The sequence below is a fragment of the Tetrahymena thermophila genome (assembly GCF_000189635.1).
Source record: "Tetrahymena thermophila SB210 genomic scaffold scf_8254590, whole genome shotgun sequence".
In the NCBI taxonomy this organism is placed as follows: Eukaryota; Ciliophora; class Oligohymenophorea; order Hymenostomatida; family Tetrahymenidae; genus Tetrahymena; species Tetrahymena thermophila.
Window position 1 is genome coordinate 174,290 of NW_002476361.1, and position 19,732 is coordinate 194,021.

The following is a 19,732-nucleotide window of genomic DNA, read 5'->3' on the forward strand; positions in this document are numbered from 1 at the left end:
TTTCCCACCAACTCTCCATAATTAAATAATAATTAAGCAAGTATAAACCAAACTTCTTAGAATATTCTAGCTTAAAGCCAACAACAACCTTAAAATAGTTAATTTGTAGTAGATTTGACTTTCATGTATTCAAATTAAAATTCAAGTAACTAAAATTAAAATACTCCCATAGACTAAAGTAGGATTTCAGATATCAACGTGAATTCAAATAACACTAATCAAAGAAGAACTATCAATCAATCTACACCTGATATGTCTTATGAAAACATTGTTCTGAATGATAGTAATTAAATAAATAATATTATATCATAAGAAGGATAGTAGAATTCAAATCAAATAAGTTCAGAGCAATTAAGAAATTCATAAATTATTTTAAATTAAACTTCTTTTAACCCAGATTAAGCATAACTAGCTTAAAATAATGTTGTTAATTAAAATAATAGTAGTAGTGTTAGTTCTCTTGGGTTTGATATTTCCTCTGCTGATAAAAGCTAAAACAGCTCTTTAAGCAATTAAAACAGTAATTAATAACAATAAATTCAATAAAGCATATTAAATTCATCATTAAACAATAGCAGCTATTAGACAAATATGTATTTTAACTCAAGTTTATCCTCAAATACATAAAGTATTAATAATAGCTCCATAGGAAATTATTCAAGTAACAATAATTTGAATTTAATATTATAGTAGTATCCAAATAAAGATAAATTTTAAAATATAATTATTGAATAAGAAAAATATGATTTAAGGAATATCTAAGGCAATTACAGTTAAAATAATTCGTACGAAGAAATTATTTATGATTTTTCTAATAAGAATGATGAGATAAATGAGAGGGAAAAAACTCAAAAGAATTCTACACTAAAGAATAGACCTATTAAAAAATTAAATGATTAAAACAACAAAAGTTCTTCTTAATAACTAAGTGTTAAATGAATTTATATAATATATACAATTTATCAGAATAAAATAACTAACTAACTAACTAACTAACTAACTAACTAACTAACTAACTAACTAACTAACTAACTAACTAACTAACTAACTAACTAACTAAATGATTAACCTACTAACTAAAACAAAAAAACTTACTTGTCAAATAGTTATAAAATAAAAGATTAAACTTATTTTTTGCTTTTTTTTTAATTTTCTTTAAATAAAAAATTATTATTGATTGTTAAATTTATTGATTTATATTATAAAGTATGTTTTTATTTTAATTTCAATCATTTTTTAGAAATTTTTTCAATATTTTCCATACTATAAAATATAATAAATAAATAAGATAGAAATAGTTAAATAAATATGTCAGTTAAATTATAGCTAAACGCCTAATTAAAAAATAGTGGTATGGCAACCTCTAGATATTAATTAGGCTAAGTTTTTAAATAAAAAATTATTAATGTTTCAATAATAATAATGCATATTACTATTTTTTTTATATTTTACGATAAAAAATAAAAATTACATCCTAAATTATAGTTTTTAAATATCATAAATTGGTCTTATGTAATTTTGTTTTAATCAATGAGAAGTTACAGTTGTTACTAAATAAAATTTACAACATGAATATTTAATTAATTCCTCAAAAAAATTTGCTTTGGTACATGCGGACTTCGTAACTTATATATTTCAATGAGGCAATTTATTTACATTTATAAATTATATTTTTTATTTCACTTATCGGATTAAGGTAGCTATTTTAATTTAATAAGTAATATCTTAATTTTGTAAATAAAATTAAAAAATTTACTCAAGACATAATTCGATTGTTTTCAATTATGAACATTTTAATATTTCTTTGAAGCATAATATAAATCCATTTATGTGTTCTTCAGATTCATCATATTTTACAACTAAATCATCAAATGGATGATGTCTATAATTATTTTTAGTTATTTAAATATTTAAAACTTTATTTATTTATTACCCAAAATCTAAAATTAAATTTTTTAATTTTGTTAGTTTTAATATTGCTTTTCCTAAACAGCTTACTGTGGCTCCTTTTATGAATTAACTTTATAGATTTATGAAATATAAGAAGATTAAATAGTCATTTTAGATGTATTAACCTTATGGCTAGGTTCAAAAATTAAATATTTTGAAGTGAAGATAGAGTTTCTGCCAATTTTAAAATGCCAAAGTCTTGAACGCATCCGTTATAAGGATTACTATTCCTTTTTTGAAAAATTATTTTAATTTTGATTCGATAGATTAAAAAAAGAAGCTAATTGTAATAAATAAGAAAGAATTTTTAATAATTATCAAATTAAATAATGAACAACTTTTTGATTGATAATAATTATTTACTAAATATTTAGTTCAAAATGAGTAATACTTTTACATTAATTCAAGGATTTGAATAAATCAATAGCATCTTAGTCTTTATTGCATTAATTGCTTCATTTTATTTAATAATTAATATTAAAAATTAAAATTCATAATTTTTTTTACAATAAATTTAATCTCAAGTAGACTAAATTTGAACACCTAGTAAAACAGTTATTCAGTTATTTATAATAAATATGGAAACTAATTAATATATTTAAAAAATTATTTTATAAATAAATTAAAAGGCTAAGTTAGTTAGATAGTTAATTAATTAATTTACTTTGGCTCTATCTTAATTAAATTTATATCATTAAAATCCTTGTTTTTTAACTATTTAAAAAATATTTTTTAACAATTTTTATTTCTGTTTATTTTATTAACATTAATTTTGTACTTCACCAGATTCTTTTAGCTCTATCAATACGTATTTTTATACTATTACAGACTCTTTAATTTGTTAAATAAATTACTAATAAAAAAATTAATTTTTATTTTGCTTCACTTCCATTTATTCTAGAATTAGTTAAATAAAAATATTATTTAATAAATTTTTTAAAAAAAAAAGATAGTTATTTTGTATACTTTGATAAAATAATTAATATCTTTTAATAAGCTTTTACGATTATCAATTTATGTTGGTCTTGATTTTTCATTTCCCATTTTATTAAACTTAGTTGGATTATTTTCTTTAATAAATTTTTAAATAATTACTTCATAAATAAGTTAAATCCATCCAGCAATTAAAAAGCTTTAAAAAAACAAAAAAATTATTAAACAATAAATTGATATCTTTCAAATAAAAAATTTTTTATTTTAAGTTTTACATTCAAAAGACGGTAAATGAATTTATAATATTAAATTTTTAGAATTAAATAATACCATAGTTCCTCATATATTAACATTGAGTTTAATAAACACTTTTTTTTTTAAGTAGAAAAGGCCAAATTTATTTAAAAAAAGTGATTTTATTTGTCTTGTCCTAATTAATTAATGAGTATTTAGAGTATGTATGTATGTATGTATGTATGTATGTATGTATGTATGTATGTATGTATGTATGTATGTATTGAGGATATTTAATGTAAAATTAAGGTAAAATAATTTTCAAATACTCAAATAAGTATAAATTTTTTATTTCTAATACCAAACACTGAACCCAAAATTAATTAAAATATAAAAATTTTATCCTGCCATAATGATTAAACAAACAAACAAAGTAAATGAATCTAATATTTTTTGCCAATTTTAAAAATACAAAAATTTGAAACACCTAAATTTACTTAAATTTACTTAAAATATTAAATTTCTAATTATAAAATTAGTGTTTCTTTTATCATTTTCATCATAGTTTTAATTCTTTTTTTACTAATCTTGTCATTTTATCAAATTTTTTATTTAAAAGCTTTTTTTCTACTGCTCCTATTTTATTTTTTCTTAATAAAATAATTAGTAAAAAAATAAAATCTATCTGTTTTATTTTATTTAATAAATAATTATGAAATAAAAATGATTCATAAATTACATTTTATTTATATAATTCTTTCTTAAAATAAATAATTATATTCATTATAATTTATTTTTATTTCATATTATTATTAATAAAAAATATCAAAATTTTCTTTCATACGATAATATCAGAGCCAAATATTAAATATTAGAACAGTTTCTAATTCCATAAACCAAATCAATAGAACCTGATTCATCAATATTATCATTACTAAAATTATATGAATAAAATTTTTTTATGTAAAAAAAACTTAGATAATAAATCAATATTTTAAAAATGTTGAATTACAAATAATTTACTTGGATAAATCTAAGTTTAAGGTTTTTAAATCTTAACATAACTTCAATGCAAATCCTAATCTAGATAACCCTTGGTTATTTATATTGTTTTCTCTTTAGTTTATATGAAAAATATTGAAGTTATTTTGAATTTTAAGATAAATTTAATTTTTCACAAATAAATATATTAATTTGTATAATGCAACTTCAAATTTAAATTGGTTAACTGTAATTAAAGGTTTAAATGCTAAAGGTGCTAAAAATTTGCTAATTCTTCAGCTAAATCAGTTGATCCTTTGTTTCCTATTTTATTACTTCTAAAATAAAATTGATTTAAATTAAAGGACTATTATTTCTTATTTTTAATAATATTAAAAGCAATAATAAATTAAATCATTTATGTAAAATATAATTTTACTTTAGCAATAATGTTAAATCCAATAACTTTTTTAGTTTTCTTAGTCCTTAGCCTATGTTAAATTCTTCTGAACCTGAAATATTATTTTCCCTATAATTTTAAATGTATTTTGAATGCATTTTATAAATAATTTGTTAAATTAATAGAAATTATAAAAATAAACTGACATCAAAATAAGAGTTAAGCTTTTAAGGTTTTAGCAATTAGATAAACCATTAATCAAATTTTAAGCACCTTCATTGCAAATATTATTTCTCCTAAATTATAATTTTAATTAATTTTAAGATTATTTAAAGCTTTAAAACTTTTATAATTTGATTGATGTTAAAATTGCTAAAATTAATTTGTAAATACTTTAAATTTAATGTCAAGCTAATGAGGGTTTTACAACTTCCCAAACCGATACCCAATAAAGCCGCTCCTTCTTTCATGATGTTTGTATCTCTAAGCATCATAATATTATAATAAAGAAAAAGATAATGATGGAATTATTTGAATTAATTCTCAAAAATATTTTTTATTATTACTGAAAGATTAAATTAAACCAATAATTATTATCTATATAAAATAGCTTATTCACATAAAATGTAAGCAAACACCCTACTTAAAAAATTATTTTAATTATTAATTAAATAATAATTTATAAATTTTATATTAAGAGGGTGTAATAATATTTTCTTTAAAAATAAATTGCATATCTTATATCTAAAAAATTACCTTAAATAAATATTCAAAGTAGTTAGATTTGAACAATTTTTAATATCTTTAACTATGCCTGCTATTCCTACATCACGAATTTTGTTATAACTAATTTTATATTGTTATATTATATTTATGATCAAATTAAATAATAATAAAAATTAGTATCAATAATCTACCTCAAATCCAAAGTTAAAGTGATTAGATTTACACATTTACCTAAAGCCTCTCCTAAGTTAATAGCTTTGTACTCATCAATCTTACTATCTCTTTTAAAATAAATTGAAACATTTTATTTATTAGAAATTTAATTAGGTTTTTAAAATAATTTTTTAAAATTTAAATAAATAAATAAATTGAGCTGACCTTAAAATCAATTCGAGATGAAAGTGATTAGTAAAATTAGATTTTGTAAACTATTTTTAAAGTTAATTAAGTCAATTTATATCTCATTATAACTTTTTTACAATTTATAATTGCTTGAATATTTTGACCTAGTTTGACATTTATGAAAGAATTAATTGTATTTATTTATTTATATATTTTTTAATTTATAAACAAAATATGAAATTTTACATAGAAAAAAATGTAATAAAGTGCATAAAATATTTGTAAAAATTCTTCTCACTCTCTAAGTTGATTAATAATAAATTTTTGCTTATTTCTAATAAAATAATAATAATAAATTCTTCTTTATTATATCACTAAAGTGGATACTAAAATAAATCATTCAAGTAGATATTGAGAATGTATTTTAAAACAAAAGTAGAAATGACTCTAAGAAAAACAATTATATGAAAATATTACATAAATATGTGCTAATTGTATATAAAATGTATGAAATATGAAAATAATTAAAATGTAGAATCAAAATAATTAATATACTAAGTAATTATTTTATTTTAATGTTTAAAAAAAATCAATTTTATATAGTTTCTACTTTGGCATTAACTAGCTAGAATATATTTATTTATTTAGCTCAATCTTTTCAAACCTTAGTAAATGATATGATATCAACAAATACGTCTTCTAATATTATTATTTAATCTATTAAATCATCTACAATAACTTTATCATCTTCAATTACACATCTTACTTATATTTTTTTCAAACTAAAAGAGATAGGTAATATTTTTACTTCTCTATTCCACACCAATCCTTCTATTTTAACTTTATCGAAAATTTGATCAGAAAAAGAGATTAAGTTTAGTTCTCCGCTATAAGGCTTTACTTCTAATACTATTAAGCTTTTAGCTGAGCTACCTGTTGGTTTATAGGATACTTTTGGTACTGAATCCTTTGATTTTTTAGATTCAAAATCATCTAAAAAGGTTAGAGAATCTGATCGAATTACTTCTTTTACTTACTGAGCATTTTAATTATTGTTTGCTGTATCAAATGGACAACTATCGATATCGTCATCTGATTCGTTCAGTTCAAAAGTGTTTTTATTTTTCTATTTAGTTTGATGAAAATATTTAAAAAATAAGTATGAATGAATGAAAAGGAATTATAAGTACTTTTTATTGATTAAGCTATTCTAAGAATGTTTTATTGATTTCCATATTGAAGCTAATATATATCTTTTATGTTAAAATGTAAATTGAAATTTGATTTTAATTTTTTATGATATCAACTAGTAATCAAATAAAAAATAATTATAATTAAATTCAAGCATAAAAATACTTTTCAAATTATAGTTTGAGTAAATTATTCCTAAAAAAGTTATAAAAAATAATTATTTAAAATAAATATATTTTTAAAAATATTTTAATAGTAAAAAATTAAGATGAAATTACTTTGATAAATAAAATAATTGAAATTAACTTAAACTTTTTTTTATTCTTGTTTCAATGATTAAATTTACTTATAAAACATAATAGTATTGCTATTTATTATAGATAAATTTTATCAACAAAATATAAAATGTTTAATTCATTTTTATTTAATAAAACAAAATAATATTTTGCTAAATTCTTTACATGTAAAAGAAGAGAATCTAAAAACTACTAATATTATTTATTATGCTTATATTTTATATAAAGTAATTATTTTGTTTTTTTATTAACTCATTTATTTATTAGTTCTTTCTAAATTAAAATAAACCTTCTATCATTATAATCAGTGAATAATTCTTAAAAGATTTTTTGTTTTATCTCTAAAGATATTTTGAAAAATAATTGTTTAAAGTATAAAATTCATCATCTAAATTATTTTTAAAATTCATTTTATAACTATCAGCAAGTAAAAGTAAATGTAGTCAGTCCATAACATATTTAGGTAAGTAAATTATTATTTTTGATGTATTTATGAATAAATAATTTATCTAAAGATTTTTAAAATTCACCATTGAAATAATATTTTTTGCTTTTTTGATGAAAGGATGAGAGTATAAAAAGCACCAATAATAATCCAATCATTTTTCTAACAATTTTTTATGTAATATATTTAAATTTATATAAAATTTTTTAGATTTGAACTTTTAATAATTTTTATAACATCTTTTCAGAGTAAAAATCTTAAGTAAGATAAAAATAAATCCATTTAAAGAATGCTTATTAAAAGCTATAAATAAGTAAAATTATTTTTTCTCAATTTAATTGTAATTTAATTGATTCTATAATAAAAAGTTTAAGTAAACTGAATTAAGTAGCTATGATAAAATAATGGTTCATCTAAGGTAAACTTTACCATTTTTGTTAAAATATATTTTTTTTATGCATTAAATAAAAAGAGGAAATTCTATTGAGTAAAAGGCATCTTAATAAATTGCTCAAAAACTTTTAGGTTGTTTAAATTTATAAGCTTTAGAACTCAATTTGAGGTAAATCTTGTTTAAATTTAATGATATTCATTAAAAAAACAAAAAAAAATATCTAATTTAATTTTTAATTACAATTAATATTAATAAAATTTAGCAACAATAAATTAGGAGCATAAAGTATCTCATTTATATCATTAAGTTTAGTGTCTTGTGATTAGTTAGTTTCACTTAGCTTAGATTTAAGGTTAAATTTAATTTGAAAATTATTTATTTGTTTATTTAAATTAAATTTAAATTTATAATATTTTAGCTAAAACTAAATAGGATTATTTGGAATTACTAATTTGGTAGAAAATCTATCTAAATGTAAAAATCTTTCAATTCTAAAAATTGATATAAGGTAATTAATTCAATTTTATAAATTAAAAAGATTTTTAATGAAAATTAATAGTCAAAACAAGGTTTTAAGTTAAAGCTTTATTGCTCTAGGAAATGGTTTAAGAAATTGCAATAAGATATCAAATTTGCAACTAATTATTGAGTATTTTAAAATCTTTATTGTTTTTAATCTCACCATTAAAATTAATATAAGATATAATAAAGGGGAAATAATCCGTTTAAAGTAAAAAATAACAAAGATGATTAGACTTGTCTAGAAGATAATAAAAAATTGATAATTATTTTAATATTCAATAATTTATGTAATTAATTTATTTACCAACTAATATTAGTTATTTACTATCAAATATTTATAAGTAAAACTTTTAATTTTTGTTATCTATTCAAAACAATTACCTTTTTTTATTAATAAATAAATAAATATCTATTAATACATACATAAAGTTAAAAAAATTAATCAAGTTATTTATAAATATATATTTCTACTTTATTTAAATGTAAAAAATAAGAAAAGACATATGTTTCTTATTTATTTTGAAAACATATTCTTAAGTATATTAGTATTTAGAGAATTTAAAAGAAAAAGTATATCGTCAAACCAAATGAATAAATAAGAAGTTCAAATAATAAAATCATTTAAAACTTTTAAAATAAAATTTTTTTTTATAAAATTTATTTGGAAAAATAAAAATAAGAATAGACTTTACTTAAAATTCATTTAGTTATTATAAATTGAAATTATCTTAACTTTTTTTTAACTTACAAATTAAATTTCAATCAAAATTTTTTAATTTCTAAAAAAAAAATTTTTTTTCATCTTTATTATTTAGTAAATATTCTAACATTTTTATGTGTAAATGAAATAATAAAATTTTAAAATATATTTTAATGTATAATTTATTAAAATATTTTTAATTACTTCGGCATTTTTTAAGCCAAAAGTAGCCAATATAAAGAGCTTTTCTACCACTTATAATATTTTTAATTTAGAACAAGAAAATTATTCAGAGCTTAGTAATTGGATATTCAAAAACAAATATTAAGAGGTCATCATTAAAAATTTGGATATAATTATGTTTTTTGAGACCTTACTCACTTATATAGTATTATTATTATAGAAATTAACGTTATCTAATTTGATAGTTATATAAACAATAATGTAATTCTGATTGTTAATTGATTAATTAGTATTATTTGATAAATAATTAATCTATTTTAAAAAATACTTAATTTGATAGAATAAAATTTATAATTTTAGTAAACTCAAGATACATTATATAGTAATATTTCAAAGAATAATTAAGTTATAATAATACATATTAATAACAAAGAAATTCTTTTATTTCTAAGAAGTGTAAAAATTATTTTATTTTTGTTAAATATCTTTAATTTATTATTTCAAAATAAATTATTTTTATCTAATTCTTGAAGAAAAGCAGATATTACATTTATATATGGCAATTTATTTTTTTTTTTGGCTTCACTCAATAGTCTAATTTATTAAGCGATATATTATAAGTTTGAAAATTAAATAAAAAAGAAAAATTTAAGTTATTAATTTTCTTACTTACTCAAGCAATCATATTTAATTATATTAAACATATTAAACTTATTATATATTTGAAGTAATTAGAACTTTAAATTATTACTTTTCAAGGTAAAATATATATTTTAAACTTTCTTCTCAAATGACGTTAGATTCCCAGATTAATTTTATAATTTCAAATATTGTAACCAGTATATTACTTTTTTTTTTAAATTTTACAAAAAATATGTTTTTTATGATATATTTTATATTAAATGGGAGTTTGTTTTTGTACATTTGTATTTTTTATGAATTTTAATTCACCTTTTTTTAGAAAATACAGATTTTATTTATTCATAAAAATGATTTTTGTTTTTTTAAGTTAAATTAGCTCTGAAAATCAGAATTTATTTACTTTTTATTTCAGAGTATTTTCTTTTTTTATTATTACTCAATTAACAAAATTAATTAGAACAACTATTTTTTGTTATTCATTTAATATTTTTAAATGTTTTTTTATATTTTAATAAGATAATATTTATTTTATTCACATTTTCACTTTTATTAATTTATAAAAGGGATATTTTATTTGGCGATTTTATTGTAAAAATAAATTAAATTTGTAAATCTTAATTCAAAATTAGCTCAACACTAAATCACCACAAAAAAAATAATAAAAATTGTGCCTTTTAAATTCTACCTAACTAACTACCTTTAATTCTTTTTATAAAAATTAAATATAATAAAAAATTAATTCTGGATTTAACTAACTCAATCAAAGTAAAATGAACAAAGGAATTTTCTTTATAGCTTTATTACTCTCCCTTAGTGTGGTATCATGCTAAAGATACCGCTATTAAACTAACATGCTTCTTGAGAGCTTGATTGAATTGAAGGAATAAATTACCTATCTTTCTAGAACTTAAGCTTAACTCTAACTTTTCTTATTTGCATATGAAAATGATATTGATCCTGAAATCCTAGTAAAGCTGTTGAATCTCAATTAATAATAGCGTATGCTACATGGTGGTTAGGAACAAAACGATTGTGGTAAAAAAAAAGAAAAAGCAGCAGCTGAAAAATAACAAGTTGATGACAATGGTAATGGCAGCTATAACAACAACAATGGTAGCAGCGATAATAAAAACAATGGAAACAATAAAGGTAACTACAATGATAACAACAACAGTAACAATTAAATTCATAGTAATAACAATAATGGTTTGAATATTGATAGTAACAATACTATTATTATTGATAGCAACAATAATAATAACAATAACAACAACAATAATAATAACAACAATAGCAACAATAATAACAATAACAACAATAACGACAACAACAATAACAACAATAATAACGGAAACAATAGCAATAAGAACAATGGAAACAATGATAACAACAATAATGGAAACGGATCTTAGGACAATAATAATAATGGCAATAACAGTGGAAACCTTAGCCATAATGGAAACAACAGTAAAAATAACAACAATGACAACAATGGAAATGGTAGCTAAGATAATAATGGAAACAATGATGGCAATAATAACTATAACAACAACGGAAGTAATAACAAAAAGTGAAGAATTTGAATAAGCATATATAAATAGATTTATAATTGTAAAGAATTAAGATAAATAATTATATAGTAGATTGAGCTTATATGTTTTTATGATCTTGAGTTTTTTTTTAAGGTTTATTAATTTAATTTTTCTTTTTATTTTAGGATCTATCAATTAATTCATCCATAATTAATTACTAAAAATCGTATGGATATTAGAATTAATGCAATCAAATAATAATTTATTGAACAATAATTTGAATAATATTTATTTACATAATAAATATTTTATTAATTATTTAATAGCAAATTAAAAATTATTAATTTATATTTCAATAATAGGATTTAATTAATAATATCAGCATATTAGCATATTTGATACTGAACTAATTTCTATTAATAAAAAAATTGTATAAATAATTTATAATAAGATAACTCAATAAATAATTTCATTTTAAATATTTTTAAAAAAATTGATGAAGATATTTTTAATTAGGGTTATATTAAAATATAAAAATAGAATAACGATCAAATTTTTTGAAAATTTAATAGATTTATTCATTTTTTAAATGAAGAGTTAAAATTTTTATTTAGATAGAATTATTATTTATTATACAGTAGATGTAAATAAATATAGGAGTTATATAAATTAATATTTAAAAAATTATGAAAAAACTCTATGATATTATTATTCAAGCAACAAAAAGATTAAAAAATAATTTTTAAATATAATTTATGTTTACATAATTTAATTGCAATAAAATCAAAAAATATATCATCTATTTAATTATTAATAAATTTTGACTATAAATACAAAAATCAATATTTAACAATAAATAAATAAGTTCATTAAGCAGTAATGTTAATAATCAAACTTATAAAAAAGTTACTGAACTGATGTATAAAAATATCAGCTAATGGATCAATAAATAAAATGCTAATTTTAAAAATACTGAAATAAATTATTCTGAAATGTTAAATGAAATTAATTGCGTTTGAGTCAATTTTAAATTAATATGAATTTTATTTAATTCATTATCCAACTGAAAGAGAGTCTTACACTATACAATAAATAGAATAGATTAAGAAGAATATAATTAATTATTCAATTACAAGATAAAATTATAAAAAAGATAAATTCTTCAAAAGCTCAATTTATATATTCCAAACGAGTGGAGGGGGTATCTTATTACAAAAGATAAATATTGAATGATAGACTCATTAATCAATTTGTTAATTCTAATTAAAACTGATCAAATCCCTCCATTCTTTTATTAAATGATTTTGACAAATGCTAATTAATTAATCAAATTTTTTCTATGATGACCCAAAATTTTAATGCAATAAATATTTCTAGTAATGGATCTAGTGTTCAGTGATTTAAAAAGAGATTTGTTCTAAAGAGAGATTTTTTTATCTATTTTAAATTATCAAAAAGGCTTTTTATTAAACACACTATTCAAATTTATAAGGAAATAGATGAAAATTTATAATGAAAAAAGTAATTCTGTTACAAATTCTTTTATTGATTTAATACTAAAAAATTTTTTGCATCTGTTTGATGTTTTGACTGCTAATCTATTATTTATAAGGGTTAAAAATATACAACAAATTTGTAGATTTGTAAATTAATTTAGATATCTAGTCATAATTCAATTTTTTTCTGATAGGTTTAGTGATTAAATTTGAGCTTTGTTAGATGTTTTTTATGATGATAAGGATTGATTAATGTTTTGAAATTAATGAGAAGAACTATTTTAAAATTAATTTGCTTTAATTTAACTTTATTTCAAAGAGAAATTATTTTAAATAAAAGTGAGATATTCTAAATTTAGAAAAACTATTAGAGTCTGAAATATTCTTGAAGTCTTAAATTGCGTATTTTTGAGCTTAAAATTAGATGAAGAGCGTCATTCAAGATAGAAAAAGTAATTTAGAAGGTTGCTTATTAAGAATAATATGAATTATTGGATAAAGAGGGTTATATCTGAAGAGAATTTAAAATAGTGAATGATTTAATTCTCTTTAGAAATGTGATTGTCCGTAATATTTTATTATGTTACTTACTTTGACCACTGATTAACTTGCGAATTTATATGTTCCCCCTCCATAAATTAACAAAAATAATTAATAAACAAAATATTAATAAAAGAATCAAATAAATCAATAACCTTCCCATAACAAAAAACTATAATTAATTGATTCATTCATTTTAATTATTCTATCAATAATACTACAAAAAAGAGCTAAAAACTAAATATTTCCTTTTTCATAATACTATCCAAAAAAGCCATTAATACAAGTCAAAAAGCACAAAAAATCTTCAACTTTAAACCTAGGAAAACCCATAAAATCAACTAATATTCTCAAATGGCCGATAGCTTTGCTTAAGATTTAGAAATTCTTCGTAAATTCTCCGTATTTTGCGCTTCTACTACAGGAATGGATAGAGTAACTACCTAATTAATTAATTCACTTAATCAAATCTAATAAATTTATTGAATAAATTCAATTTTTTATTGGCATTTTTCTTATAATTATTTTTAAATACAATTAGATCGCTCGTACTACTTCCTTCGTATCCAAATTCGTAAAGAGCCACTACTGCTCTAAAGCTCAATTCGCTGAATAATCCTGCAAAGAAAAGTTAAATCTCCTTTCAAAAAAGCTTGATAACTTATCACTTAACTTAGGTGGTTTTCGTAGAGTAAAAAGATTTCTTATTCAAAATTTAATTTTTCAATGAAAAAAAAGCATTAAAGAAAATAATTTTTCTTATAAAAAAGATTTTGAGATGGTCAAGACCTTTCTATCTTGGTAACAACTTGCTAAACATTATTGAAAACTTCAAGAAAGCTAAAACAACTGCTGGCAAGGCCAAAGAACTCCATGATATATTCTTCTACATTTTCATGATTGTAGCAGATATCAACGATGTAGTCGGATGGCTAGCATTCGTAAATAAAATTATTATCTAATTTAAAATATAGCATCTTTTAATAGACATTTTAAATATATTCAATTTTAAATAATAATAAATAGATGGGATTACTCAGCAATGAAAAGCTTGCATAAAAATCATTATAGCTCAATAATAAATTGTATGTTATCGAATGCTTGATATGGTTGTTTTACTATATTAGAGAAGTATATAATTTCCAATTCAATAACAAGGCTTTTGACAAAGTAATAAATCACTATAATACAAAATAAATCTATTCAAAATTTATTGAATTTTTTATAGCATTTTATTAAACCATTTAATAATTAAAAATAGGAGAATAAAGACCACCGTTTCAAGGCTTTCAACTTAAAGCTCTCAGTTGTCAAATACATCATTGATGCTATTGTAATTATTAACATCAATACTTTTAAACATATTTTAATCTATAATCCATTTAAAGGCAATTTATTTATCATATTTATTTTTAATTCAAATATAGTGTGCATACAATTCCATCGATGCAAAATTCATTACACCTAAAACAAACTCTAAAATTGGTCTTATATCTTCTATGATCGCCTGTTACTAGAGTTGGCCTAAATGATTGAGCTAATAAAAAAAAATGCCTTTACCTTTTAATTAAAATTCAATTTTATAAAACTCATATTGACCTTCCTTCGTAGCAGAATAATTAAATTAATAAACAAAAAACAATCTAAATAATAACTTAAACTTCTTAACAAATTTAAAATAATTTAAAATCTATTATAATTAATACATAATTTCATTTAACATATCTCTAAAATGTAATTTATATTTTATTTATTCTCTAAAAAATAACCAGTCTTTATAATCATTTGAAAAAAACAAAAATAAAAATATTTGTATGAATTTTCTTAAAACAAATTACAATTTGATATTATGTTTGAATTTAATTAAAAATAGTACGGAATAATAATTCTTCATGACAAAAACTGTCAATTTACTATGACTTTACTTCTTAATTATTTCCACAAATAATGTATAAGAAACCTATTAAATATGCAATTTATTTCATAGTTAATAATTAATTGGCATATTATTTTTATTTAAGAAATAGAATCTTTTGAATAAATCTATAACTTAATTAAGCTTTCTAGTTTTTAAATATTATTATATAATACTTAGCTACTATATTCACTATTTTTAGAATAATATAAATACCTATCTTATTCACAAATATTTATATCTCTATAATACCCTCTAATATAAATCTAGGATTATAGCAACTACTCCTATATTTCGAAAAAATAATAAATTTCACTCTATGTTTTAAAAATTATTAGAATAGAAAATTTAAAAAGTCTATGAATTTTAATTTAATTATTTCTTTTAATTTTTTTTGGAATTGATTTTTAAAATAAAAATAAAAAACTAAAATAACTTTTTTTAAAAATGCTGAATTTATAAATAAACTATATTGTTCTTAAATAAAATAGTTCTATTTTAAAAAAATATGATAGAATTCAAATAAATTAACTTATTAAATTAAATAACAAATTTCAAATAAAATTGAAAATTCTATTAGAATATATAAATAATTATACAACTATTATGGATTTATTTAAAAATTTAGAAAATTTAAAAATAAATTTTCAATTAAAATCAATTATTGAAACATTTTGAAAAGAAAATATCTTTAAATTAAAGTAAATTTTATAAATACAAAAATAACTCTAAAGCAGAATTTAAATAAATTTAAATAATTAAAAAAATAAGAATATATTTTTGAAAATGTTTATGAAAATAAGAAAAATAAATACTAAAACTGTTTAAAACATTTACTTTTACTTATTGATATTAAATTACAAAATTATTCTAAACTAATAAATTTTATACATTAATCTTTATTTTTAATCAAATTTGTTAAAACTTAACTAGAAATTGTTGAAATGCAAAATATTATTGTTAAAATCATTTATATTGTATTTAGAATAAAATATTTCAAATATTTTGCTTCAAATTCATCTAAAATCTGGTTAAATTTATTAGTTTTTGCTTGAAAACAATTTTAATTTTTTAATATTTGCAATATTTTGAAATTATCAACTATTATTAAACCTTTTAGAAAAAAATTAAAAAATAAATGAAAATAATTAACATGATATCTTTATTTATTAATAAAATATGCTAAATAAATAAAAGAATATTATGTATGATTTATTTTATGAGTATATCTTAAAATTTTGAAGATTATTTATTTTGAAAATTAATTGTGCGATAAATTAATTATTCAATATTAAAAAATTCAATCATAAATCTATTTAAATTATCAATAAATATTTAAAGTTATTATTTCAAATCACAAATTATTATTATTATTTTTTAGATTTACTTACTGTGTTGAAAACATTAGCCAATATATCATATATTATGAGTTCAAAAAAACTAGGAGATTATAGAAAGGATTATGATAATTCTTAGCAATTTTATCAAGAGGGAGATTATAAAATTAGTAAATACTACTCTGGCTTAGATAAATATAAATTTTTTACTACATAAAAATATAAATTAGCAGATTATGGTGTTTTAGATGATCATACAAGCAATATAATTAAAAATAAATAATGTACTTATTTTAATGAAAATATATTTAGTAATTATCTAAATTGAAGCAAATTTCTATTAAACATTTTAGATATATTTGAGAACGTTAAAAATTAAGAGCTACTTGAGTTAGAAGAAGAGGAAGAGTATTTGAATAGAATAAGAAATGAAAAATAACAAGTAATTTACTAATTAGCTATTAATCATCATGCGTATCAATGATAGAAAAATACATTTATTTTAACAACGAATAGGTTGAAAACATGCAAAGGGAATTTTCTTCTTATTAAAGTTTAATACAGAATTTACAGCATTAATTAGAAAAATACTAGAAATACAAACCATATTATGAAAAATACCAATCAATCAAGTAGCTACTTGAAAAAACTCTTTCTAAAGTAATAACAAAGACTTCGAAATTCCTTTAAATTAATATATTTTTAAAGTTAGAATCAAAAGAAACTGAAAATCAAATTTTATAAAACTAAATAAGCAGCTTAAAGGACGAAAGAGATCAGTAAATAATTGATTTCTATTATAAAATTCATTATTTAAACCTTATTTAAAAATATAAAGCCTATTATAAAAATAAATCGAAATTTAAAAAGAAAAAACAGATCTTACGTAGTATGTTACTAAATGTGATTAACTAAATGCTCAAATAAGTGAAGTCAGGATTTAGTTTTAAAGAGAGTTTTCAGATAAAGAAAAGTAATTCTTGAAAGATTTAAACTTGAAGCAACAATATGAAACCAAATTAAAAGGTAATTTAAAAATATCAAATACAGTGCAATATGCCTAAATTGAACTTAAAAAATTTGTTTATTTCTAAAATCTTTAAAAAAATATATCAAAGATATTTTAGTAGATATATAAAATAATATTTAAGGGGTAATATATTCAAATAAATAAATAAGAATTTATCTATATAAAGTAGATTAAAGTGTAGATTGAAAATTATTTTGAATTAAATAATAAAAAAATCTGAATATTATTTAAATCAGTGAAATTTTTTTCAATCCATTAAAAGCTTGCTTTTAATATATAAAGATCTATCAATTTTATTATATTGAGCATAAACCCATTTTTATTTGGGTAAATTAAGTAAAAAAACATAATAGTTCTTTTTAAGGGCGGATTACTTAGATTGTAGTTGAAAATAATTTTTTTATTTTAAAAACTTATTTGAATTTAAAAAGATGAACTAGCTTAAACGTAGTGCAAACTAGAGGAGGCTATGATTTAAATAAAAAGATTAAAAGAAGATAATTAGTAAATAGGTTTGAAGTAGGATTCTTATGAAGAAAAGTACTAAGCAACATAATAAAAAGTATAGATTGTATTTAGGATAAAATAATTTTATAATTATTTATACAAAGTTAATAGAATGTTTGAAAGAGTTAGATAAATCTAAGGAGCAAATAAATAGATTATCATTTGAAGTGTAGCAAAAAAGAATTGAGATAGCGGAATGCCAAGAAATAAAAAGATAACTTTCTTCAAATGCAAATATTCTTAGTAAAAATATTTTTATTTGAGTTTAGATTTAAATTTATTTTATTGTATACGCTGATTAAAGAGAGATAAGAGATTTTGTTTGAAGAATTGAAGACATCCAAAGCGGAAGATGATTAAAGAATATAATTATTATAAGATGAATTAGATCTAAAAGAAAAAGAATTAAATCGCTCGAAGCAGCTAAACATGTAAACATATTGATATTTTCTTATTATTGTACAATAATTGGATTTAAAAGGAAATTATCAGAGGAGTATGATGGATGCGTTCATAAAATAGTAGAATTTGAGAGGGAATTAGCTGTCTACAGAAAAGAAAATCATGAATTAAAAAGAAATCTTTCTATTTTAATGGAGAAGTAATAAAATGAAAAGGCTTACAAAGAAGAAGTAAATAGGGTCAAACAAGATCTTTACAATATAAGAAATACAGAGCTAGATAAGTTTAATAGTGTGTTCGATTATATAATGTCTCCATAATCTAATTTAAATAAATCTAAAAATTGAGATTCATATTACATTTCATTTATTTATGTAAGAAATCAGAATATATTTCCTTATAAAATAATTTAAAGCTTCTTTCTTAATTATTTATATAATTAGTAGATGAAAATATATTTGCGAACCAATAAAGCAAGTTAATATTATTTTAAATTTTATAAAAATAATTTATGCAGATTTTTTTGATTTTTTCTTTTTAAATCTCAATTCCCTAATAAATTTTACTACTAAAATTTGCTTTTATTATTTAATCATCATATGCAATAAAATTTAAAGTTAAAAATAAGCAAATTAATTTTTATTTTAAATTTAAAAACTGCTCATCAGTTTATAAATTAATAAATTAATAAAATTTAGTTAGTTAAAAACAACTATATACTAACAAAAAATTTCAAAAAATATAAAATAAGAAAAACTAATTGTATAATTAATCGATCTCGATATGAATTCTATCACCTATTGAAATAATTTAAACATTAAAAAGATCCATTTTCTTTAAATTTAAATCTAAAATTTATCAGTTAGAAATGGGTTAAGTCTTTTGTGAGTGATAAATTGCTAAAGTAAAAAATAAAAAATTAGCTAAATTTTTGTGTCTTATAAAAAATAAATGAATCTAACTTTTATTATAGCAATATTACTTTTTCAATTGAGTTTTTTTTATTTTTATTTTTAGAAATTACTTTAAAAAAA

The 19,732-nt window shown here is 19.0% G+C and overlaps 7 protein-coding genes across 7 annotated transcripts; 4 read left to right on the forward strand and 3 right to left on the reverse strand. All coding sequences in view use genetic code 6, as the record gives it.

Annotated features, from left to right (window-relative positions):
• Nucleotides 1–1,588: 1,588 nt before the first annotated feature.
• On the reverse strand, nt 1,589–2,842 carry TTHERM_000251049 (hypothetical protein; the record flags this gene model as incomplete). Its single annotated transcript, XM_012798376.1, has 8 exons — nt 1,589–1,700; nt 1,757–1,882; nt 1,934–2,020; nt 2,076–2,180; nt 2,314–2,403; nt 2,458–2,535; nt 2,615–2,664; nt 2,729–2,842. The coding sequence occupies 8 exons, from the start codon at nt 2,840–2,842 to the stop codon at nt 1,589–1,591; spliced, it is 762 nt and encodes a 253-aa protein (XP_012653830.1).
• Nucleotides 2,843–3,676: 834 nt separating this feature from the next.
• On the reverse strand, nt 3,677–5,814 carry TTHERM_00251050 (kinase domain protein; the record flags this gene model as incomplete). Its single annotated transcript, XM_001019055.2, has 11 exons — nt 3,677–3,767; nt 3,962–4,051; nt 4,141–4,233; nt 4,347–4,436; nt 4,538–4,627; nt 4,705–4,794; nt 4,892–4,981; nt 5,255–5,344; nt 5,416–5,505; nt 5,603–5,652; nt 5,704–5,814. The coding sequence occupies 11 exons, from the start codon at nt 5,812–5,814 to the stop codon at nt 3,677–3,679; spliced, it is 975 nt and encodes a 324-aa protein (XP_001019055.2).
• A 410-nt stretch (nt 5,815–6,224) lies between these two features.
• Nucleotides 6,225–6,801, reverse strand: TTHERM_00251060 (EF-1 guanine nucleotide exchange domain protein; the record flags this gene model as incomplete). The annotated part of the gene is made up of 2 exons (XM_001019056.1): nt 6,225–6,692; nt 6,757–6,801. 2 exons carry the CDS (start codon nt 6,799–6,801, stop codon nt 6,225–6,227), a joined length of 513 nt encoding a protein of 170 aa, XP_001019056.1.
• Nucleotides 6,802–7,673: 872 nt separating this feature from the next.
• On the forward strand, nt 7,674–8,674 carry TTHERM_000251079 (kinase domain protein; the record flags this gene model as incomplete). The annotated part of the gene is made up of 7 exons (XM_012798377.1): nt 7,674–7,811; nt 7,867–7,916; nt 7,971–8,060; nt 8,155–8,244; nt 8,311–8,400; nt 8,452–8,541; nt 8,593–8,674. 7 exons carry the CDS (start codon nt 7,674–7,676, stop codon nt 8,672–8,674), a joined length of 630 nt encoding a protein of 209 aa, XP_012653831.1.
• Nucleotides 8,675–10,607: 1,933 nt separating this feature from the next.
• Nucleotides 10,608–11,513, forward strand: TTHERM_00251080 (hypothetical protein; the record flags this gene model as incomplete). The annotated part of the gene is made up of 1 exon (XM_001019058.2): nt 10,608–11,513. Exon 1 carries the CDS (start codon nt 10,710–10,712, stop codon nt 11,511–11,513), a length of 804 nt encoding a protein of 267 aa, XP_001019058.1. The 5' UTR covers nt 10,608–10,709.
• A 2,348-nt stretch (nt 11,514–13,861) lies between these two features.
• Nucleotides 13,862–15,039, forward strand: TTHERM_00251090 (peroxisomal biogenesis factor 11; the record flags this gene model as incomplete). Its single annotated transcript, XM_001019059.3, has 6 exons — nt 13,862–13,942; nt 14,049–14,198; nt 14,278–14,448; nt 14,534–14,677; nt 14,769–14,840; nt 14,935–15,039. 6 exons carry the CDS (start codon nt 13,862–13,864, stop codon nt 15,037–15,039), a joined length of 723 nt encoding a protein of 240 aa, XP_001019059.1.
• A 1,808-nt stretch (nt 15,040–16,847) lies between these two features.
• TTHERM_00251100 (hypothetical protein) lies at nt 16,848–19,045 on the forward strand (the record flags this gene model as incomplete). Its single annotated transcript, XM_001019060.2, has 10 exons — nt 16,848–16,929; nt 16,990–17,043; nt 17,113–17,201; nt 17,276–17,419; nt 17,468–17,538; nt 17,598–17,785; nt 18,221–18,351; nt 18,401–18,539; nt 18,601–18,727; nt 18,778–19,045. The coding sequence occupies 10 exons, from the start codon at nt 16,848–16,850 to the stop codon at nt 19,043–19,045; spliced, it is 1,293 nt and encodes a 430-aa protein (XP_001019060.2).
• Between the last annotated feature and the right edge of the window lie 687 nt (nt 19,046–19,732).